This window comes from Triturus cristatus, chromosome 7, assembly GCF_964204655.1.
Source record: "Triturus cristatus chromosome 7, aTriCri1.1, whole genome shotgun sequence".
NCBI classification, from domain to species: Eukaryota; Metazoa; Chordata; class Amphibia; order Caudata; family Salamandridae; genus Triturus; species Triturus cristatus.
In genome coordinates, this window is record NC_140590.1 from 1,857,984,529 (window position 1) to 1,858,001,792 (window position 17,264).

At 47.2% G+C, this 17,264-nt stretch overlaps 1 protein-coding gene across 1 annotated transcript in view; it reads right to left on the reverse strand.

Annotated features, from left to right (window-relative positions):
* LOC146813475 (uncharacterized) overlaps positions 1–17,264 on the reverse strand; it is a 267,150-nt gene that overhangs the window by 21,560 nt on the left and 228,326 nt on the right. The window contains 1 exon segment of the mRNA XM_085615433.1: positions 9,039–9,768. Within this exon segment, the coding sequence (XP_085471559.1) occupies positions 9,039–9,768 (730 nt within the window).

Genomic DNA, 17,264 nt, shown 5'->3' on the forward strand with positions numbered 1-17,264 from the left:
AAAACAAGCAAGTGTCACAAGTAGCCAAATCTTCATATAGATCAGGATTTCAATCCACAGACATATGTCACGATGAAGGATCCGTGATCGTTTTACTTTCACACCTTATATTCAGTGTCTTAGACTGTTCTCCATCTCTTCTACATTTGATTTTTTTCTCATAGTTTGTTGCTCCCTCTCTTCTCCTCTCATCTTTAGAGTTTCATGTTTTTTCTTTCATTCTGTACGTATATTTCAGTCTCACACTTCTCTCTCTTGATCGGTCTTCCCCTCCTTGCAAAGTTTTTTTCTCCCATGCTCCCTCTCCTGCTACCCTGACTGCTCGCCCGCTCATCTTTCTCGAGACTTGGTCCCTCGGTCTTTTCATGCTGGTCCATTCCCTTCCTCTCACCTTTTCTGTGGAACTGTCCCTCCATCCTTCATTGCCCTTCTTGTAAACTTGTAAACTTGGGGATTTATAGAGCGCAGTTGTTGCCCGAAGGCGTCCAAGCGCTAGGATAACCGTGACCTACAGAGAGCAGGGAAGGGGAAAAAAAAAAAAAAAGAAAAAAAAAGACAACGGTTTAGCAGGCAGATGTGAAAAGGTGGGTCTTCAGTTGCTTGCGAAACCTAGTAAGGTTCTGGGTGGCTCTAAGATGAAGTGGTAGAGCATTCCAGGCCTTAGCTGCGTTGTACATGAACGTCCTTCCGCCAGTTCTAGATCTTTTTATTCTTGGGACTACTGCTAAGAGAGTCTGGCTGGAACAAAGACTACGATTTGGGATGTAATGAGTGATCAGATCACGGGTAATGATAGGTCCCATGTCCCAGAAGACTTGATGGGCTATACATAGCGCCTTGAACAGAACTCTCTGCCGGACCGGTAACCAATGGAGGCTAGTCAGTCCGGTCCTCACTGAGTATCTGTGCGGGATATTAAGTAGAAGGCGAGCTGCGCTGTTCTGTACAGTTTGCAGCCTCCGAAGGGTGTATTCTGGTGCACCCAGCTAAAGTGCGTTGTTAAAATCAAGACGGGAGTGAATGAGCCCTTGAATGGCAGCCTGTTTGGCTTCCAGGGGGAGGAGGGGGAAGATTTTATTTAGCACTCTCAGAATGCCAAAACATGTGGCTGACAGTTTTGTGGCTTGGACATTGAAAGATAGTGAGCTGTCCAGCCATACCCCAAGACTTTTGATGGTGTTTTTTGGGGTTGGAGGCGGTCCTAGGCATGGGGGCCATAGGGAAGGGGGAATTGCCGGCTCTGAAGGTCCTAGGAGCATCAGCTCAGTTTTTTCTCCGTTCAATTTCAGGGATGATGACGACATCCAGCTCCTCACTTCCTCCAGGCATTCTCTGAGCCCGCCTGGCGCAGTTCGAGATGCCTCCTGCGCCAGTGAGACCACCAGCTGCGTGTCGTCCGCATATGAGATGATTTTAACTCCAAATGGGCGGACGACACTGGCCAGTGGTCTCATATATAGGTTGAATAGAGCAGGGCTCAGAGAGGAGCCCTGAGGCACTCCACAATTTAGAGGTCTACTGGAGGAAACTGAATCGCCATCAAAAACCCTGAAAGATCTGTTCCCCAGAAAGGATTCAAACCATGCTCAAGCTTTATCCTTAATCCCCACACAGGACAGGCGGCTTAGTAGGGTGTCATGACACACTGTGTCGAAGGTCGCGCTTAGATCAAGGAGGATCACTGCCACTGATCCTCCCTGATCCAAGATTTTTCTCGCTTCCTCTACGACCATGAGGAGGGCGGTCTCTGTCCCGTGCTTAGGTCTGAAACCCGTCTGAGTGGGATCCAGTATGTGGTGGTCCTCTAGATAGTTCACTAACTGTTGGTTCACATATTTCTCCAAAACCTTGCTCGACCAAGGGAGCAGAGAAATAGGGCGGTAGTTAGCCAGATCAGACGGGTCCAGATTGGGTTTCTTGATCAGTGACCTAACCATGGCCTGCTTCCATACGGGTGGAACGGTGCCAGAGGAGATGGAAGAGTTTAATACCTCTCTGATGACGGGCAGGATGGTATGGGATGCTGCCATTAGGATGTCAGGAGGGGCAGGGTCGGCCGGAGAACCTGATTTGACACTGAGGGCTAGTGATTCTAAAGTGGGGAGGTCTAGTGGGGGAAAGTGAGTTAAGCTGCAAGGGGTGGGGGAATGTGGCAGGCTAGGGAGGTTATTAGGTTGAGTAGACAAGTTGGTGTTTGGGGGAGAAAAAGTTGAGTAAATTTTGTTGATTTTCTGATAGAAAAATTCGGCAATGTCATTACATTGGGTGACAGATTTCTCGACATGCACCACAGGGGATGGGTTCGTTAACTTTTTAATGATCTGGAAGATCTCTTTGGGTTTAGATCTAGCATTCAGGATTTTTTCGGCGAAATACGTCGACTGAGCTGCTTTTATTTGAGTTTTGTACTCGTTGATGGTTTCACGGTACCGGGTTTTGTTATCCGCCGATTTGTCTAAGCGCCAGCGTCTTTCCGCCCTTCTACAGAGACGCTTTTTTTCTCTGAGAGACTGGGTGTACCAACGTGCGGTTTTTTGAGGCCGCTTCAGTACAGTCTTGCTCATTGGGAGAATAGAGTCAAGAGTGTGGGAGATCCAGTTGGTATATGCCTGGTTTGCTAGGGCGGGATCATCCTGAATTTCTGGTTGTGAACTAGCCAGTTTAATGCGCCACTTATCAACCTCAAGGCGCGTCCAGGCTCGCCTGAGTTTGGTAGTGGGAGCCGGAGGAGAGAATTTAGGTGTGGTCCATTTAAAGGGGATTAAAAAGTGGTCAGTCCATGGTAGGGTAATGCCTGGGTCCACTGTGATCTCAGAACAATTTGAAAAAATTGGATCCAGTAGATGGCCTTTTTCGTGGGTGGGGGAGGAGACACGCTGAGTGAGTTGTAGAGCTGCTAGATCATCTGATAGGATGGCAGCTGAAAGGTCCGAGGGGGAGCCAAAATGTAGATTCAAGTCACCCAACACGGTAACGCTAGAGGAGGTGCTGACTCTGCTGGCCACATTCGATGGCAGAGTTAGAAGAAACTGCTTCGGGAGGCCGGGCGGGCGATAAATAAGGGTGCCTGAGAAGCAGATGTTAGGAGAGAGGTTGATGTTAAAACCCATGTTCTCGCAGTCCGAGATGGTCTCAGGAGAGAGTCGACAATGATATTGCTCCTTATGGATGATAGCAAGGCCTCCTCCTCTCCCTTTTGGCCGGTCTTGCCGTGTTATTTGATAGCCGGTGGGGAGGGCCTCTACTATCGCCGGGTTGGACTCACTGGTAAGCCAGGTTTCCGTAAGGAACAATATATCCGGGGTGTGCTCTTCTATCAATAAGGCCATTTCGGCGCTATGCTTAGGCAGCGAGCGGCAGTTTAGTAGGAGCATTTGGAATTCCTGTGTGGCTGTTGTGCGCGAGTTAGGTTTGAGAGGCGCAGAACAGGTAGGACAGGTTGAAGGAAGGTCCATGGCTTGGAGGGAGTGCCGAGGGCATGAGTTAACAGGAGGCCTTAACTTGTAGAGGGTTGCTAGCGTATAGCATCTTTGTGCTGACGGCTGGGGGGCAAGGGGGGTGGCCCAAGGCCCGGACTCGGCGCGGACGAGCGCAGACGAGCTTGCCTTATGCGCGCCTTCGGCGTGCAATCGTCGCGCCCGCTGCGCTCGTCCGCTGCGCTTCCTATTCATGCACATTCTTGTAGTCTGAGATTCCTAGGAGGGCGTGGCCTTGGAGTGGGCGTGTCCTGCTCCGGGCGGGGAGAATGGGGTTTCCAAAAGGTGTAATTGTAGCCTTCCCAGCGCTCGTTTTACCGCAGGGACAGGTGCCTGCACACAGCAATCGTGTGTAGAAAGCAGGGGAAAGTGCAAATAAAATTACAATTTTTCAGTTTTAAAAGCAAACGAGTGAATACAAATACAAGTCTCCCGGCTGTGCCTCAGGAGGAATACGATTACCGGCGCACTATCGCCTCAGCGCGCTTTATATATGCTCTGCTAGGGGGCGTGGCCTCGGAGTGGGCGTGTCCTGCTCCGGGCGGGGAGAATGGGGTTTCCAAAAGGTGTAATTGTAGCCTTCCCAGCGCTCATTTTACCGCAGGGACAGGTGCCTGTACACAGCAATCGTGTGTAGGAAGCAGGGGAAAGTGCAGATAAAATTACAATTTTTCAGTTTTAAAAGCAAACGAGTGAATACAAATACAAGTCTCCCGGCTGTGCCTCAGGAGGAATACGATTACCCTTCTTCTTCTTCTGAGCGCTTCCTTTGCTAAGACTCATTTGTTTGTCCTCCCTTTCTGGCTCTCTCTGCTCTTCCTGTTGGCTCTGTGCTGTCTTCTAAACCCCCCTTGTGTTGTACTCAGTGCTCCTTACTCCACAGGTCTCAGTTGGTCTTAGGCAGCTGACAGTCAGGCAGACCTCATTTTGACTGCAGCTTGCCAGTGCAGTAATGAGGCAGGCCTCTGAGACACCAGGCTAGTCTAAGGACGTCCAGTCTCTGCCAAAGACACCAACCTTCACTACAAACTAAGGTTAAGACTGCAAGGTTATGGTGCACAAAATATTGGTAGAGTTGTGAGCAAGGGACAGGCTTCTACATTTTATGGTATGGAATTTGAAATCAATGTGGAGAATTGAAGAGTGTGCACATGGGAGCGGCAGGTTTACGCTCTCTGGCATGTGTTAATAGGAAGAGCTGCGTGAGGAGCCTTTGAAAGGTTCATCCCTGGAGTTCTGTGGATGAGTGGAACCCACTAGGGGGAACAAAGTGCATCAGGCCTCTTTCTTTCAGCGGCCTTACATGCCATAGTTGTCGGTGCCTCTGGACTGGGCACTACAGACATCCATTTACGAAAGCCTGTTAGAGAATGAGGAGTAATGTTATGTGTTGGCCCAGGGATTTACTGCACTTCTTAAGACTAGCGACCAATATTGCACCGATTTGGGAGGATGATGATGATGATAAGTTGTTCTCTTGTAAAGCGCAAATACACCCCAAGGGGTTTCATGGCACTGGCTGATTATCAGAATACATCAGAATATGTGGGCCAACATACGTACCCAGCGGTTATTGAGAAAGAACGTTTCCAAAGTTGTATTAAACTAAACAATTGGAAGGCCGTGCCCCCTATACATGCTCTTTCCTTGAAGGTGAATACGGATCTTAGGACGCAATACTCAATACAAAGGGAGCTTGTCCCTCACAAATTCTGGCTACTGCCATGGACGGTACGATGGGCTTAGCCCAGGGATGTAAACATGACCCTTACTGAGACTGGGGAGAGGGTGGGCCCTGTGGAAAATCTGTAACCATCAGTCAACAGGCAGGTGCAAGAGTTCTAAATCACTTGAAGGCGAGATAGAGATCCATTCTGTATCAAACTGGGGCTGAGACACACCCAGTCACGATGGAATAGGGCAGGGTTTTCTGAACTACGTCTAGTAAAAGACACATGCCAGAGGAAGAACCAAGGTTTGGGCAATTGGGTTTAGGGCAATGAAAGTGTCAAATCTACTCTGTTGACCGGGTTTCTGGCCACCTCTACTGGTTGATGGCAGGCCTCAAGTTCAGGAGGCCATTGGGATTCCCTCAGGGGCCTCCTCACCCCCCACTATTATCACTTTGTGAAAGATGTTAAACCATTTGCAACACATTCCCTGTATGATAGAGCCCTGCTTAGCAACTGCTGCAAATACCAGGGCCAAGCCAATGGCCCATCATCACGGGCAGGCTCTGCAGGGTGAACAGTGCCATCCATAATGGCTAGATGCATTCTAGGGCTTACATTCCGAAATGAGTTCTACTAACTTGCTGGGATCAAGGTCTGTGCTATAAGGAGAGGCCTGACTTCTGAGTTTATTGGGCAGAATCATCCCTAGGCCTCCGTACACAGAATCGTATCTGCTCTGTATTGAAGGTACGGCAACACCCACCCTATACTGGCTCCTCATTCCAAAAAAAAGGGGGAAATGAGTTTGGAAGAACCTAGAATGTTGAGTTATGGGTGATTCCCAGGTGGTGAAACGAACTGAGAATTCCAAAGGTTTGGGCGCAGGTTTTTGTGAGGAGCAGTTAGCATTGATATCAACCATCATCACATCCTGCAGAAAGCAAAATCAGAAAACCATCCAGAGTGGAACGGCCCCACAGAGCAGCGCTGATTCGCCCTACACCATCTACAGCTCTGTAGACCAGCGTTTCCCAAACTGTGGTGCGCGGACCCCCAGGGGTCCGTGACACATTCCCAGGGGGTCCTCAGGCAGCAATTTTAAAGCACAACAAAGTTCCTTGTAGAATTAGCAGTTTTCCAGCAACAATAAAAGTGTCAAGATAACGTCAGTGATTAATGTCCCTGCTGGAGAGAGATGAGAGTTTTGTCCAGTGGCAGCTTTGAACTATTTAATGTAGCACAGAGGGTTATTAGGCCTACTGCAAAGAACGTGAAGCATGCATTTTAAAAAAGTGTTTTATGGTCATAGGTTAGTGGGTTACGGCTTTTGTCACAGAGATTATTTTGTTACTGTGCAGTTCATAAGTGACAATCGTAATCTAGCACAGTGACCTATTAACGTCATCAAAGAGCTACTTGCAAACTGCATAATACAAGTTAGAAACATGTTTTTCTAAGTCTTTCATTATCCTGATGCTGCTAAAAAGGTTTATTTGGGTGGAAAAGTCAATGCTAACCACTGTGTTATGTTCTGAATCCTGAGTTTGTGCTTCTCCAGACCAAGCACTCTTTAAAAATGCCTACCATTATGAATGACATGTGAATCCTACACCTTGTAGTCGCATTTGCCTTATGTAACATTTTCTATACACTGATTTACACGTATGAATCATTGTCTCTATGGGACAGATTTACAGGGAAAGTGACTCAGTGTGTGCCGCAAGCCATTTGGCTGAGCCGCACTGAGTCACTTTCAAAGCACAGGGATGCGACATATTTACAACAATATATCGCATCTCTGCGCTTCCCCCTGCGGCCTGCGCTGGGGCACAAACTGCTGCCATGCACCATGGTGCAAGGATGCCTGCGTCGTGGGGAGATTGTTTATATGCAGGAAGGGTTCCCTGCCAGCACAAAAACAATCAGAAATGGCGTATTTCAACTTCTAAGTATGCTGCATTAGCACACATAGAACTTGCAAAACGCCATTGTTTTATGGATTGTTTATGTGCAGGAAGGGACACCTTCCTGTACATAAGCAATCACCAGAGATGATTTCCTCTTTCTATGCTTGCTGAAGAATGCAACACGCATAGAAAGAGGAACAAAACGAGGAGAAGTAAATACATTTCTCCTTGTTGCGCCTCCCTATGCCTCCACTGGGGAGGCGTAGCATTCAGACACATTTCCAGATTTACGATTTACAGTAAATCTGGAAATCTGTCTGGTTTAATGGGGTGTTGCGTGGGAACACCCACAGCAACACCCATGGAACGCCGCTTTCACGCAAAGTGCCGTGTGCAAATAGGCCATATTTACAAGACCTGGAAAAGTCACGCAAGGTGGCTTTTCCTGTCCTTGGAAATATGGGGCTCTAAAATACACCACCGGTGCGTCACTTTTTGTGACACACCCGTGGCACAAGGGGCTTGTAAATGTGCCCCTATATGTGTGTGATGTAAAGTGCTCTGACATCCTACAATGGTATGATAGATGCTATAAAACAAATAAAATACATGTGACAGAGGGGCTATGGAGAGATGAGAGGCACTGTTGGAGGGTGATAATAAGGGAATCATTGAAGAACCCCAACAAAGATTGTCGTATCCTGGTGCATAGTAAGGTCATCAATTACTATTCTTTAAAAGCGGATACAAATCAATATATAATAATAAATTGGTTGTAGAATGCACCATTGTTTCCTACATTTTCTTGGGGGAGAGCCTCCCAAAGCCCCCTTTGTAGTGGTCAGGCTCACTCACTGCACTTGGTGTGCACTGTGTGGGGACTGGTCTGAAAACGTTTGCCAGGGCTGCTTTGGGTTTCCAGTCTGGCCCTGGCAGGAGCCTTGTACTGCGAAATAAAACCAACCATTTCAAAGTTAGTCACGGAGATGCAGCACTAACCTTCTTGTTTTTTGCAAATTCTTTCAATATAAAATACTAAAATCCTTAGTAATTTGAGCATTTGCTTTGTGTGTACACGTGTGTTTGTTTTCGAATTACTGTTTTAATGTTTGAAATTTAAATCATACAAATTGCTTGGGGGTCCCCGGCTTCCAGTGGTGACTCAATGGGGGTCCTCAGGAGTCAAAAGTTTGGGAACCAGTGCTGTAGACGTACCAAAGTGCCAGCTGCCGGATACCAGAGGCAGAAAGAAACCCTTTAGATCCCTCTGGTAGTATGTGCCGAGTGAACAAGCAGCTGTCCGTGTTACACAGCAGAAGGTAGGCCTTTAATATGACTACAGAGCTGCAGGTATGAAATAAAAATACAAACAATCGAATCCCCCCGATGTGGCAATACTGTAAATAACACTGTCAGCTATTGCAGGCCGTTGTGTTTTTACAAGCTCTCCGGTGCTGAAATTATAATATAAGAACTACCACCTGGTGCTACTTTGCAGACAGTAGCCTTTGCCTCTGGTGCACCAAATCGCTCAGATAAGATACTCTTTTATAAAAAGCCACAAAGCACTGAAGGGCTGTGTTTAAAAACAATACAGCCCATCTAAGCTCTGCCTTCCCCATCACAGCTGCAGAAATAAATAAAACACTGGTATGCTCTTGAGAGATAGGCCACCCTTGACAGGACTTTTTACAAAATTACAAAAATGCCTGAACTTGTTTTGACAAACCAAATCCTGACAAAACGTGGTGTCATTGTGGAGCAGAAAGTGGCTGTAAGGATTTGCACCCATATTTCCTCAGGGAAACTCAAAAACACCTGAATGTCCATTTTTGGTGATCTGTCAAAGCCTGCCTGTGCACATGCAGCATTTTGTTCCTAATATTCCCTGGTTTTATTTGTTATTTCTGTACATCGGCTCATGGTTAAATCATGATATATAACTGAACGGTATATTGTGGTTTACATATTTTAGTCCTTACCTGCAGCAGCATTTTCATTGCTCCCTTCATCACAGTCCTGAGGATCGCTGGGAAATGGTACCTTTGCAGTTTTTAATATCGCCCACTTTATTAAGCCAGGAGATTTATTATGAGACAGTTCCTGGCCTCCTTCAGCCTTCACTTGGTCCATGTCTCCTAAACAATCCCTGGCCAAGGAGTCCTCCTCATCTGCACATGTGCTGTGGCAACTCGAGTCCTGGCATTCCTCCGAACAGGTTTCCTCTCCAGCTTCCAACTTTACAAGGTCAGTGAAATTCTGATTGCTCTCGGAAGATAGCTCGCTTGCATCTTCCATCCCCACCAACTTTGCAGAGTTCTGGTTATCACCGGCAAAAAGATCTGCCTCAACCTTAATATACGCCCATTTGATGGGGTCTTGGTTATCCCAGGGAGACGACTCTCTTTCACCCTCAGTCCTAATCCGGTCTACTCTAGAATGCTCGGTCTCCTTATCCACTGAGTCTGTGGAATGCGGATCATCCGTAGTAGAAGGTCCTGTCTCTGCCTCAATCCTCAACAAGTCTATTGGGTTCTGGGTAACATTGGTGTAGAGTGAAGTGCAGACAGATCTTTTGTCCAAGGCTGTGGAGTGGTGGTTATCTATGCTAGAGGCCTCCTTCGCGATGTCAATCTTTGCCCAGTCCATTGAATCCTCACAATTTCTAGCCGACAAATCACCTCCTTTGTCTCTCTTCATCTGTTCCGTGGTCTCCATTCAATCCTTAGGTGACATGACACCATCCTGAACCTTCAGGCCATCCATCAAGAGCTAGCGCTGTTGACTGGTGATCTGTTGATTGTCCGCTCTGCCCTTTGTTCATCTATTCTTGTCAACACGTGGAACTTACATCTTCCATTTCTTTATCTAGAAAAAAAGTTATTTTCTATGTTACAAAGCCTTGTCAAATAAATAAAAAAGAAAAGGAAGTAACAGGGAGGGGTAAGGAGTAGAACGACATCAGAAAATAAGTGAGAGAGAAAAAAAGGTATTAGATAATACAGCTAATATATACTAAATCTGTTCTACTGAGATTATTCTGCCCCTCCCCTGTAATGTTTGGACCCAAAGGTTAAGCTTTTTTGTTCAACATTTGATCAAGTGTAGAGTGTTGGTAACATTATTTATTCCACGCTACCATTTTTTTGTTTAAATCTGTTTTATTATTATTTTTCACAAACAAATCAGATGTACACATTTGTCCTTCCACATTGTTACATTTTCTTTGCCTGAACATACAATGCAGCATACTGGACTATTTGACGTCTGTTCTTGGTGAACAGTTGCCTACTTATTTTGGACACCGGTAATTCTTGAAAATTTTACATTACACTCTTGGTATTCACTAGTGCCCCATATTTAACTCAGGTCTGTGCCGAAGTCCTGATGGCATGTATATCCTAACATCTATGTGTTGAATTATCAACTGGGAAGGCGGGTAGCACTGCGTGGGACAAAGAAAAGAAAACAGGTGTCAATGTAACGTGATGAAGCAAGGCCCGATTCCCCTCCCTACGTGTGTAATTGCTGCCTACGTTCTGGAACGTCTATGTGCACGTGAGGGTGTGGGCATGGCCTTCCAGGGCACGCCTTAGGGTAACAGCACAGATTTGTATTAAGGGATCAGGGCTTATCTGTTTCTCCATAGATATGAAATACAAAGGGGGGGGGGGGTCAAGTGGGGGGTCTGAATGTGAACAATTAAAACATCATAAGAGCAGATCCTTAACGCAGGTCTGTCCATACTAGGTCACTGAACTGGGACAACTACCAGTCGCACCAGTTTCAAATGTGGGGTTGCGTGCGAGGTGATTGTAACCCCTGGTGCCACGTGTGTTTTTAGCTTTGCTTCATTACATTTGAAGTCACTTTGTGGATTGCATTGATTTGACTATACAGTCACTTCCGTGCTGTATTATGCAGTGTATTCAGTGCATCAGCTGTAGATTCTGCATTAGGGTTGTCAGGCTTGGTAGTTGCGCGCTCGGCTCCCACCCATCTGGGCGTTTGTGTAAGAACGCAGGCTTGTTTCTTATTTCTCCTCAATCCTTTATATGATATTGTCGGAAGTTTGCGATGTGACAACAGGTAGTCCTGGCGAGTTTGGGCCTCCGGTCTATGCAGGGGTGTAGTCCTCCTCTTGTTGAGATTGGGTAGATTCCACATCTTGATCAGAGGCTTGATTTAGTTTCCGGGTTGCTGCTGCAACAATGAGAGCTTCTCTTCTTTCTATAATAATTTGCTGTAGGTTGGGGACAGCCGACAGTGCACTGGAGTGCCTGCTTCTGCTGCGTCGTTTTTTCCTCTTCTCCCGACTCGATTCCTGTCTGCTCTTTGGTGATGCACGCCTCTCCATAAGGCCGGATGTAAATGAAGGGGAAAACCCAATATACCCTTGAGGGCTTGGGCAGACAAATTGAAAAGGTCAAGGTGCCAACAAGGGATTTTGTTTCAAACAAACTATCTAGTTATATAGTTCAAATAAACATTAATTGATAAGTGTATTTCAAAATTAACACCAATTAGAGATATCAATCAAGTGATTCAATCATTAGATATAAAGAGCACACCACATGGGAAATCTTTTTTGTGAAATAAACACAAACATTTTTTATGTATAAATCTGGTTAAAAGGAGTACAGGTAAACCATAGGTTAAGCAATAGATCATGAAATCCCTTGTTGGCACCTTGACCTTTTCAATTTCTCCATAAGGCCGGCGCTTACCAGCCACTCCCAGGCTTCTGATGGCGAGTCAGAGAGGTGCAAGGCACCCTTTACCACCACCCGCAGCCGAGCTGGGTACAGCAGGGATTAGCATAGGTCCAGTTCATGAAGATGATGCTTCACTGCCAGGAAGGAGCTATACCTGCGCCGTGTAGTCAGGGAAGAGCACAATGTGAGCATTTTGAACTTTTATTTCAGTCAGCTTGCACCCTTCTCTCAATATAGTGTCCCTGTCCCTGTGATTTAACAACCGAAACAGTAATGGTCTAGGGTTTGCACCTGGAGGAGGCTTGCGGGCTGGTACTCTGTGTGCACGTTCCACCAATAATGGGATAACAGTACATTTTCAGGCAACAGATCCCTTATCCAGCGTTCAATGTAGACCACAGTATCCTGTCCCTCTTCTCCTTCCCGAAGGCCCACCACTCTTACATTATACCTGCAGGAGCGTCCTTCTGCATCTTCCAACCGGCCTTCCAGGGTGAACACCTTGTCTAACAGCGTTTGCAGTGCATTTGTGTTCGCTTGGGCTGTTGGCTGCAGTTCTGCTGGTGTTTGATTGTTATTAAGAACTTTTTCAGCCAGCTTGCGGTGCTCCACCCATAGGAACTTGAAGTCTGACGTAATTCTATCGACCTACGACTCCAGCGGTGTCAGTGTGTGGTCGAGTACCGCCCCTATCTTCTTCACTGCCTCTAGGACTGTGTCCAGTTTTGCAGTGAGAGTTAGTGGTGTCACCTCCAGATCTAAATGGCCCTCCGCTAGCGAAGCTTCATTCGTCTTGGGTCGTGTCGCCATATCTGGGGTGTGCATCCGCAAGCGACCCATGGCTAGCTTCTGAGCTGAGGGCATGCAATCTTACATGTTGGGTGTTGTGTGTGGAAATTGCTCCTCGTTCTGCTTTCGGGTCTCCCGACCTGTGTGCGATTATGGGCCTTGCATGGCAGTCCAGGCAGTATCCAAGAAGGGCGTGTAGATCTAGCCTAGGAGTCTCTAGCCCTCTTCTAGTGCACCAAGACCCCGTGGCAACCACCCACGCCGGCCAGCACTGCAGCAAAGATGTGAATTGTTTTGGGTCGAGGCCTGATGCTGCCCCCGGATCCAAGGAGCGACTCACGGCCCACACACTTCAGTATGTGTGTGTTGTCCACCTTACCCCCTCTGCCTCATCCCAGATCTCCAGTGGAATAGTATTCTCTTGTTTCCAACTTGTGTTGTTTTTAATTACTTCTCCCTCGCAAGCGTGTGTGCTGCCCTGTGTATCACTTTGATTGCAGATACTGGGTGTCCTCTGACTGCGGCCTGGTCCGCCGCTCACTGTGGCTTTGACATGGGGCTGAGCTTCTGTGACTCCACTCAGGCGCTGGCTCCTCTATCTGCGCACCCGGGGCGCGTGTTGTCGACTACTCGCTAGGGCCTTGTGTCTGCACGTCACTGTCTGGTTCCAAACAATGAATGCGGTGAGTGTTAGATACCGTTTATGTTCCCTGTTGGATGCTTCTTTTTGTGAGTTTTACAGTGTCCGTGTAGAGCGCGCTAAGCTGACCTGATCCTGCAGGAGTGCCTGCGAGTCCGGTCAACTCCACAGCCGGCGCGCCGGCGTCAGCGACCGCTCTGCCCGGGACGCAATGCCCCTGGGCCCCATCAGGCCCCCAGCCGATCTTTCCCACCTCTGGGAAATGGGGCCTGTGCGCTTTGCTCTCTCGTCATTCCCAGCCTCACCTTCATTTGCAGGCGCGTAGTGCTCCTCCCGTTGCAGCCAGTCCTCACCTTTCCGGTCGCAGCCGTGCGAAGACCGGCACCTCCGACTTCTCCCTCCACCAGCGAGGCGAGAAGATGCCTGGGACCCCGCATCCTCCTGGCCCGCCGCGATCACCAGCACACAGGATGCTTGCCTCTCTTGCTGTTCACTCACGCAGTGTGGCCTCTGACCCGGCCAGCACTGTTCTGTTCTCGACTCTCTCAGTCTCTTTTAGCGTGTAGCTGTTCTATTCTCCTTCGCCGCCGCCAGCAGTCGGGAGCTCGCTTCTCCCTGTCGGCAGTGTCACGCCGTCTCGACTGGCGCCTCTTGACCCGCACTTTTCTTGTTGCAGCCTCCTGGTGCCTCCGCCTAGGGCGCGATCACCTCCTCAGATTCTCCGCTATCCTTCCATCAAACACTGCACCGGTCACCTCAGTTCATGGTTTCTCATGCTGGGAAGTAGTGCCGCTTATGACGGTGTTTGGATTGGCAGCTACTTGTGAGGATTATGTAGAATAATAGGGGATGGATGCGGAGCAACGCTAGGATGCATCCGTCATCTTGGCTGGCTAGTACTTATTCCACACTACCACACCACCACATCTGACCACCCAGCATCTGCCCATGCCGCCACATCTGACCTCTCAGCACCTGCCCATGCCACCATAACTCACCTCCCAGCACATGCCCACGCCACCACATCCGACCACTCAGCACATGCCCACGCCACTACAAATGACCACCCTGAACATGCCCATGCCACGTCTGATAACCCATCACATGCCCATGCCGCAACATCGGACCTCCCAGCACCTGCCCATGCCACCACATCTGACCTCCCAGCACCTGCCCATGCCACCACATCTGACCTCCCAGCACCTGCCCATGCCGCTAAATCTGACCTTCCAGCGCGTGTTTTCAATTTTACCATTTGAGTGATCATAAATTCACTGTGAACAACAGCATCATGAGCAGACTTAATAATGATAACAGTATGTTTTTCAATCTCTACAAAACGCTGTAGTAGAGGCTACAAAAAATACACAAGATGCATATAAATTTTCCTTCCGAGTAGGGGTGAAGAAAAACCACATTTAAACCTGAGCTTACGTATCATCTCAATTTCAGTGCGCTTACCACTGAGTAGACGGTCTCTCTCAAGTAAAGATATGTGCACTTAGTCCACGTCACTAATAAACCCCCAACCAAGCACTTTTAACCAGCGATGTCACACCCACAGGGTGCCAAGATATGGTAGGGCCTCCTACATGGCGTGTGCCAGGAGAAATGTCGCAGTTTACTGAGCATTCCTCTCGCTCTAGGGATTTTCTGTAATCTAAGTCCCTCTGCTCCAAGAAATCGCTCTATCATCTGCCATCTTTTTTAAGGGTACATGAGCTACTGAAGTGTTTTAATTCATCACAATACATTTTTATTGAGAAAAGAACAATATCCCAATATGATGAAAACAATATGCTGCTTCCTTGAACTGGAAACGGTATCAATTATGAATTGTAGAAGGAAGAATGAGAAACATGTGGGGGAAAAAGAAGAGAAGTGAAGGGTTGGAATGAAGATGGGACAGAAGATGAGAGAGGCAGGTGGAGAGACGAGGGCGAGAATGGAGGGGAAAGTATTTATTATTTTATTTTTGAGTTTTATATATGTGAACTTGGCCGAGTGCATCAGAGAGCTTTACAGGGGTTATATACACAGTGACTACAGGAGATATAAAACAGTAAGAGGCATGCAGGGGATATAATACAAGTAGGAAGCATACAGCAATGCACTATATAAAAAAATATAAAGCGCAAACTAGGCCGGAGGGCATCAGAGAGCTTAACCGGGGTTGTGTAAACAGCGTGTTACGGTCTTCTAGTGGACTAACATTGTTTTTTTAAGGTGTTTTAGCAGGTAGGAGGCACTTATTACTGAGGCGTTGATGTGGTCTTTCATGTTCAGGTTATGTAGGAGAGTAGTGGTGCCAAAGTTATGAAGAAGGCAAGGAGATAGGAAGAACGCAAGGATAACAAAGAAAAGAGAGAAGAGAAGGAGGTAGGAGAAAGTGAGATGAGGGACCAAATTCTGATATTACTTCCCTTAATAGTTCCCTAGTTTTAGACTATAGTAGACTGAAGGCAACATCCAAGTATACCTCTATTCACAGTGGAAATGGCTACTGCCAACTCAACAGGCCATGCATGGGGAGACAAAGTGATTGGAAGACTGAAGTTAATTGCAGGGGAAAGTCCTTTTCCCAGCACAATGGCAATGAGTCTACTAACCCTTGTGGTGAAATATGATCAGTTTCTAATAACAGGTACAGGAGAGGGGTAGTAACTGCAGGAAAGAGACAGAGAAAGGGTGAAAGAGACAGAGATAGAGAGATACTGTATTGTAGTGATAGTATAATCAATATATTTTTAGAGGCGTACAGTGTCTATGACACAGAATGGCAGTCCAGGTGAAGAGAGTGAAGACCACACCACCTTTTCTCCCTCTAGCACCGTGCCCTGCCTGCTATCATGTTCTCAGCACATGGGTCTAACTGCCCCTGGCCGACACACTATGACTCACACCTCAATCATCACCACCCACCCAGCCTGAAATGGTAGTCACTCACTCTTAGTCCGGTAATGAGGCTGTAATAGGTACGCCTCACTTGATCTGCTGAAAAGAACTACACCGATGCACACACCACTTTGACGGACCTCTATTCGAAGGGTCGCCTCTTCTTTTCAGCCCACTGTAATGCTAGTTGAGGCAGTACTTTTTCCAGAGCTAGAGTAGGTTTAAGCAAAGGAACTTTTAACTTCAGGAACGTTTAGCCCGACTAACTTTTATATGAAACACCGTGAATAATTGTTCTAGTGTAATGATTTTAAGTAATTGCACAATAAAAACCAGTTCTGATTTACTCACGCCCAACTCCAGCACCAGCTAGCTGCCTCAGTAGCACCAGGCAGACAATAACTACACTTTCTGATCAGCTAGTGACCAAGATCTGCTTACTTGTGAGGTCTGCTTACTTGTGCTAAGTGCACATCCTCCTTTCCTGGGACTACCTAATCTAGCTCTAGTGCAACACCAACTCGAGAGCACGGGCAGCCGGGCTGGAGGCCTCCAATGGACGCCAAGAGGCTAACGCCTGTGGTGAGTTCCCTTCTGTCAATCAGTTCTCTTTGCATCTACAGCTGCCTCCTACGGTCAGATACTTGGACGACTCAGTCTGTGTCCCTGTGGTGTGCAAGACTATGCCCAGTGGATGCAACATCCCCTCTTAAGCCTTCACTCTGACTAATTGGGTGGAAAACATCCTATTCTATGTAGGAACTTGTTTGTACCTGATATCACAATTCCCTTCTGATCTGTGCTCATTACGGAACCTGATGTAGCATCTCTCTGGTAATAGGGATACATTCGATGATGCATGTGCCTTGAAAAAAAACTGACACTATAGCCTTTGTCCCACAAGAAGGACTGTGGTTCTGAAATGTTTTCTGTAAACAGGCTGGGACTGCAGGAGCTCTTTTGAGACTATTAATTCATCAGCCTTTCCGTACACTTAGCATAGGCTGGACGTTTCAACATTACTTTGTCGTTGTGCCTCCACATGCAAACCCTCGAATTACATTTAGGGCCATCTATTGGCCCCTGAAGATAAAAGTATGTTCAGGTTTTCTTTGGTGTCTCTTTTACTATTTGGCTTACAGATAATGTTAATAAAGATCTCTTTTCAA